The sequence below is a fragment of the Mizuhopecten yessoensis genome, unplaced genomic scaffold (assembly GCF_002113885.1).
Source record: "Mizuhopecten yessoensis strain PY_sf001 unplaced genomic scaffold, ASM211388v2 scaffold2329, whole genome shotgun sequence".
NCBI lineage: Eukaryota > Metazoa > Mollusca > Bivalvia > Pectinida > Pectinidae > Mizuhopecten > Mizuhopecten yessoensis.
Window position 1 is genome coordinate 6,477,101 of NW_018404492.1, and position 6,562 is coordinate 6,483,662.

Consider the following 6,562-nt stretch of genomic DNA (forward strand, 5'->3'; position numbering starts at 1 on the left):
TACAGAAATGGCAGAGTGATGTTCACACTTCATCAAAAGCTACATGTTATAGGATTTTTAAAAATAATTGTCATTTTGAAAATTACTTAGATATTTTAAGTGATAAGGATAGAGTTACATTTTGTAAATTTAAGACTACTAATCACAAATTCATTGTTGAAACCGGCAGATGGCATAATATAGAGTATAATGAAAGAAAATGTCCACACTGTAACAGTCAGCAAATTGGTGACGAATTCCATTACTTGCTTGAGTGTCCGTCACTATCTGGGTTTCGAATTTTATACATAGACAAATATTTTTGGACGAGACCAAATGTAATTAAGTTTAATGAATTGATGAATACTACTAATATAAAAACACTGAAGAAACTTTGTACTTTTATTAGAATAATTAATAACAGTATTTGACCTCCTCGATATAAATGTGTATATACTATAAAACAGTACTGTGTACTACCGACTACGAACACTACAATTACTATATATTATATTGTAAATATGTTTCTCTATACATTGTATTGTGAAAGAGAATAAAGTTGAATTGAACAAGTGAATCTACCTGTAAATCTTACGTGTTGGAACTCCAGCACATATGCTTATATAAATATTCATATATATATTTATTTTACCTCTTTAATTGTCTTAAGTTTTATATTTTTGATGATACATGTATTAGCTGTTCCATGTAGTATTTGATATAATATTAAATGAACTGATCTTTCAATATTAGATAAATAAATAAATAATATAGCACAATTAGTTAAAGTTTAACAACACCCTAATTAGTATATATATCTTAGTCATTTGCTGAGAAACCAAATCTATAAGTATTTATTAGTACCTTATAGGTGTATAAGTGATCAAAAACCATTTTAAAGAATCAATTTGGTTTAAAAAAATGGTTTTACTGTTTATTTTGAATAACCTGGAAAATGAAATAAGCATTAAGAAATACTGATTCCTTATTGACCTGTGTCATAATAATGTTTACAAAGTTTTGAATTTTGCGAACGACTATCTACGCATATTGATATGGGTTGTTTTTTTTGCGAAAGATACGCGGTTTTAAAAGTACAATCAATGTTTCTATGGAGCAGCTAACTAAATCATATCCCTTTTGAAATCTTGCTTTGACTGTTTTACCCATTGTTATCGATTAAAAGAAATCCACTGTGAAGTCCTGAAATCATATAAATCTTATACCTTTAGATAAACATGGATGTGCTTAATTTAATCTAACGTACACTGTAACTAACTCTAACACATATATTGACTGACGTTCATTATGTTTCAGAAATAACAAGTATTTCAAGAAACGTGTTGGAAAGCTGATTGTATTAGCTGGTACGTAAAAAGGTGGTTCGTATGATACCAAGTTTAAGTACTTATGTTCTACTACTTCTTTAAAAAGTAAATATACCATTTTTTATCAATACTCAGCAAACATAGAAAGGTAAACAAGAACTACAACGGGGGCCTCTATATCATGTTTTATTAATATGTATATATATATATAGGTCTCATAATTAATAACGACAGTATGATCCAATATTGTCACTGGATCCGAACAAACAAATGTTGGTTGGATGCGTATTACTTAAATACTATTTGGGCAAAGAAGTAATAACGACAGTGCAGACAAAGAGATTTGTCAAATTTTCAGGGCGACTACCTCTTCATCATGACAGGAACATGAAATTTACTCAACACAACATAAAACAGAGAAAAACAGTACTAGTCACCATGAGACAATAATACAGTACAAAATACATAAACAAACAGAAGTTACTGATATAAAATATGCTGTTGTAAGGCTAATACAAATAACTAAGACTAATAACCGAGGGGATATGCAATAACAACAGCATGTTTAATATAAATAACTTCTGTTTGTTTATGTATTTTGAATTGTATTAGTGTCTCATGGTGACTGTTTTGCTCTGTTATATGGTGTGATATGTGAATTTTCATATTCCTGTCTTGATGAAGGGGCAGCTCGCCCTGAAAGTTTGATAAAGGATGAGTGTCTACAAGGCCCCTATATTGGGCCCCGGGTATATTCGGATTTTCACCTCCTTATTTTGTTCAAAGATGTCCTATTGTATGACATGCGGAAAAACTAAGGTAAAACTTTGACTGAAAGTGGGTTTCTGGGGGTACCAAAAGGGGTATGTAAATCACAAATCTAGTTTGCTGTTTTCAAAATGAGCTTAAAAACCAAAATAAAACCAAACTAATACCATTTCTGTTTTTGAAAACATGTATAAATTAGACAAGCATATGTAACAGAATGAAAAATGACAGAAATTCAATCGTCACTTAAAGATTGTTTATATAAAACGAAGGATTAAGTCAGGGGGTATTTTCGGTCATTTTCAATTGAAAAGTAATTTGTTTTCTCAATAATTTCCTCTTTAATTAATATTTTGACTTGAAATTTACAACTTCGTTCATTTAAGTAGACTTACATAAAATGCATATTGACTACATACTTTCCTTTTGTTTTATACCGAGTTATGGCTTTTTCAAATATCTCTCAATTTTAAGTGAATTAAAAGGTGCATGACACCCTTATATGCTATAAGTATAAGATTTCAATTGTTAGTATTGTATATTATATATACTATATCGTATTTGCTCAACACCTGTGGCTGAAGTGAGTTCCAGGTCCTGATTTGTTTTTATACTTATCAAAGTTAACTTACAAATCAAATATGACATCTGCCACCACAACTACCGTAAAATGATTGATTTAATATATGAAGTTTGATTTGATTAAACAAGTAAAAAAAAAAATCAAACTTCATATATTAAATCAATCATTTTACGGTAGTTGTGGTGGCAGATGTCATTTTTGATTTGTAATTTAACTTTGATAAGTAAAAAAACAAATCAGGACCTGGAACTCACTTCAGCCACAGGTGTTGAGCAAATATTATATGATACATATAATAAACAATACTAACAATTTATGTCTTATACTTATAGCATATAAAGGGTGTCATGCACCTTTTATTTGACTTAAAATTGAGAGATATATAAAAAAAGACAAGTTTGAGATGTGTCCAGAAGCTATAACTCAGTATTAAACAAATGGAAAGTATGTAGTCGATATGCAATTAATGTAAGTCTACTTAAATGAATGAAGTTGTAAATTTCTAGTCAAAATATTAATTAGAAAGGAAATTATTGAGAAAACAAATTACTTTTCAATTGAAAATGACCGAAAATACCCCCTGACTTAATCCTTCGTTTTATATAAACAATTTTTAAGTGACGATTGAATTTCTGTCATTTTTCATTCTGTTATATATGCTTGTCTAATTTATACATGTTTTCAAAAACAGAAATGGTATTATTTTGGTTTTTAAGCTCATTTTGAAAACAGCAAACTAGATTTGTGATTTACATACCCCTTTTGGTACCCCAAAAAAACCACTTTCGGTCAAAGTTTTACCTTAGTTTTTCCGCTTGTCATTCAATAGGACATCTTTGAACAAAATAAGGAATACACCCGGGGCCCAAAAAGGGCCTTGTAGACACTCATCCTTTCTTTGTCTGCACTGTCGTCATTACTTCTTTGCCCATGTATATATATGGCCGAACAGTTCAACGTTACGTTTAATGTTTTTAACTCTTCATTATAGATATAATTAGAGTGACACTATGCTGGTTGTGTTGCCATCTTTATGGCAGTGCATTCATTATCAATTACATAAATTACATTTCTAATAGCTATTTCAACCCGATAAACCTAGTATAGATATCCGAAATTAATGAAAACGGGAAAAAAGCCAACTCCACTAAATCTAAGTTTATAGATAAGTATAGTGTCTCAGAACAGAATAGTACATGACCACTGTCAGTCTGTTTCTTTTTTATTTTCTCATTTCAGGTTCTGGAGCCACAGGAGAATCAAATGTCTCCTGCAATGACGTCAGCAGTGCCATTACATGGCAGACAACCAACCCGACTGGATACTTCTACAAAGGCAATTGGCGATCAATGATCTGTAAACCCACACTCTCATGGAAGTATGAATCTTACGCCAAATGTCTCAAGAACCGTCCGGTACTCATGACAGGCGATTCTACCACAAGAAACTGGTACTCACCTTTAACAGCACTGTTAAGGTTACGCGTATTCGTTGGGCTCCATGAAGTAAAGGATAAAGCATGGCAGAAATTTGCTGAAGCAAGAAATATAAAGGAATCATTATTGATGTATTGGACCCCACACGAAATCCCGTTCTACAGTTATCAACAAAACAAGCACAACTTCCGATCTGTAGCCTCGAGAATAGACGATTTGCCCGAAAACAAAAGTGCCATAGTTATATTACATTGGTTCGGCCATATGACAAGAACAACTCCACAGCATTTCAGGAAGCATATAACGAGTGCTAAAGACGCCATAGTGCGACTTCTGAGAAGGTCGCCCCATTCTAGCATTCTCATAAAGGGTCCTCACTCTTACACATATAGGATTTTTCTTGAACCATTTGATTACATCAGCAGAATCTACGGACAGATACTATACGAAGAATTCAGAGATTTACAAGACAAAGTGTATTACATTGATCAATGGGATGCAACAGTAGGAAACGAAAATATCGACATACACCCAAACGTGTCCTTTAATCCACTTATGGTCAATTTCGTATTTTCATTCATTTGTAGGTGATGGGTATTATCATAGGTGTCAACCAAACGTTCAGGACAATAACTGATGTCATTTTAATTAATACAGAAACAAATGTATGTTATATTGACTGATAAAAGAACATGTCTAACTTCTCTAAAAATATGACAAACGCTTAAAGATACACTTGATCAAAGATATCAAAGACAAAAATTAAATGATATGTTGTGATGTCTTAAGAATGTGTTATTTCACATTCCGATATATTTCTGACATTTTTGTCTACAGGATGTCAGTAATAATCACCTTGCTTCAATATTATGACATTGGCACTTACCTACAGTAGGACATTCATGGCTAACTCAATGGCATTTACATTCACTAAGACATTCTGACTAACTCACGACTAAAATCATACGAATTTTCCAGCAGAAGGACTTTCATGGCTAAATCACTACCAACCACAATAACATTTACCTACAGTAGGACTTAACTCACTAGTAACATCAATGATATTTACCCACAGTAGGACATTCATGGTTAACTCACTACCAAACTCAATGACATTTACCCACAGTAGGACATTCATGGTTAACTTACTACCAAACTCAATGACATTTACCCACAGTAGGACATCCATGGTTAGCTCACTACCACACTCAATGACATTTACCAACAGTAGGACATTCATGGTTAGCTCACTACCAAACTCAATGACATTTACCCACAGTAGGACATCCATGGTTAGCTCACTACCAAACTCAATGAATTTACCCACAGTAGGACATTCATGGTTAACTCACTACCAAACACAATGATATTTACCAACAGTAGGACATTCATGGTTAACTCACTAGTAACATCAATGACATTTACCTACAGAAGAATATTCGTGGCTTACTCTCTACCAAACTCAATGGCCTTTTAATCAAAATAGAAAAAGTATTGGCTAACAAACCACCAATATCAAAGGCAGTTACCTTCAGAAAGACATTCTAAGTGACTCACTACCAAACCTAACAGCATTTACCTTCAGTGAAACATTCTGACTATAACTAACTATCAATCTCCATGGCATTTATCTACAGATATACATCCTGGCTAATTAACTATCAATCTCCATGGTATTTATCTACAGATATACATACTGGCTAACTAACTATCAATCTCAATGTCATTTATCTACAGATATACATTCTGGCTAACTAACTATCAATATCAATGGCATGTATCTACAGATATACATTCTGGCTAACTAACTATCAATCTCAATGTCATTTATCTACAGATATACATTCGGGCTAACTAATTAGCAATCTCAATGGCATTTATCTACATATATACATTCTGGCTAACTAACTATCAATCTCAATGGCATGTATCTACAGATATACATTCTGGCTAACTTACTATCAATATCAATGTCATTTATCTACAGATATACATTCTGGCTAACTAACTATCAATATCAATGGCATGTATCTACAGATATACATTCTGGCTAACTAACTATCAATCTCAATGTCATTTATCTACAGATATACATTCGGGCTAACTAATTAGCAATCTCAATGGCATTTATCTACATATATACATTCTGGCTAACTAACTATCAATCTCAATGGCATGTATCTACAGATATACATTCTGGCTAACTTACTATCAATATCAATGTCATTTATCTACAGATATACATTCTGGCTAACTAACTATCAATATCAATGGCATGTATCTACAGATATACATTCTGGCTAACTAACTATCAATCTCAATGTCATTTATCTACAGATATACATTCGGGCTAACTAATTAGCAATCTCAATGGCATTTATCTACATATATACATTCTGGCTAACTAACTATCAATCTCAATGGCATGTATCTACAGATATACATTCTGGCTAACTTACTATCAATAT

General features: G+C 32.3%; 1 protein-coding gene across 1 annotated transcript in view; it reads left to right on the forward strand.

Moving 5' to 3' along the window:
• Positions 1-6,556, forward strand: part of LOC110445692 (NXPE family member 3-like) — a 29,572-nt gene extending 23,016 nt beyond the window's left edge. The window contains exons 3-4 of the mRNA XM_021490460.1: positions 1,297-1,346; positions 3,898-6,556. Of these exons, the coding sequence (XP_021346135.1) occupies positions 1,297-1,346; positions 3,898-4,685 (838 nt within the window). The 3' untranslated portion in view covers positions 4,686-6,556. The remainder of the gene's footprint in view (positions 1-1,296; positions 1,347-3,897) is intronic.
• Positions 6,557-6,562: the final 6 nt, after the last annotated feature.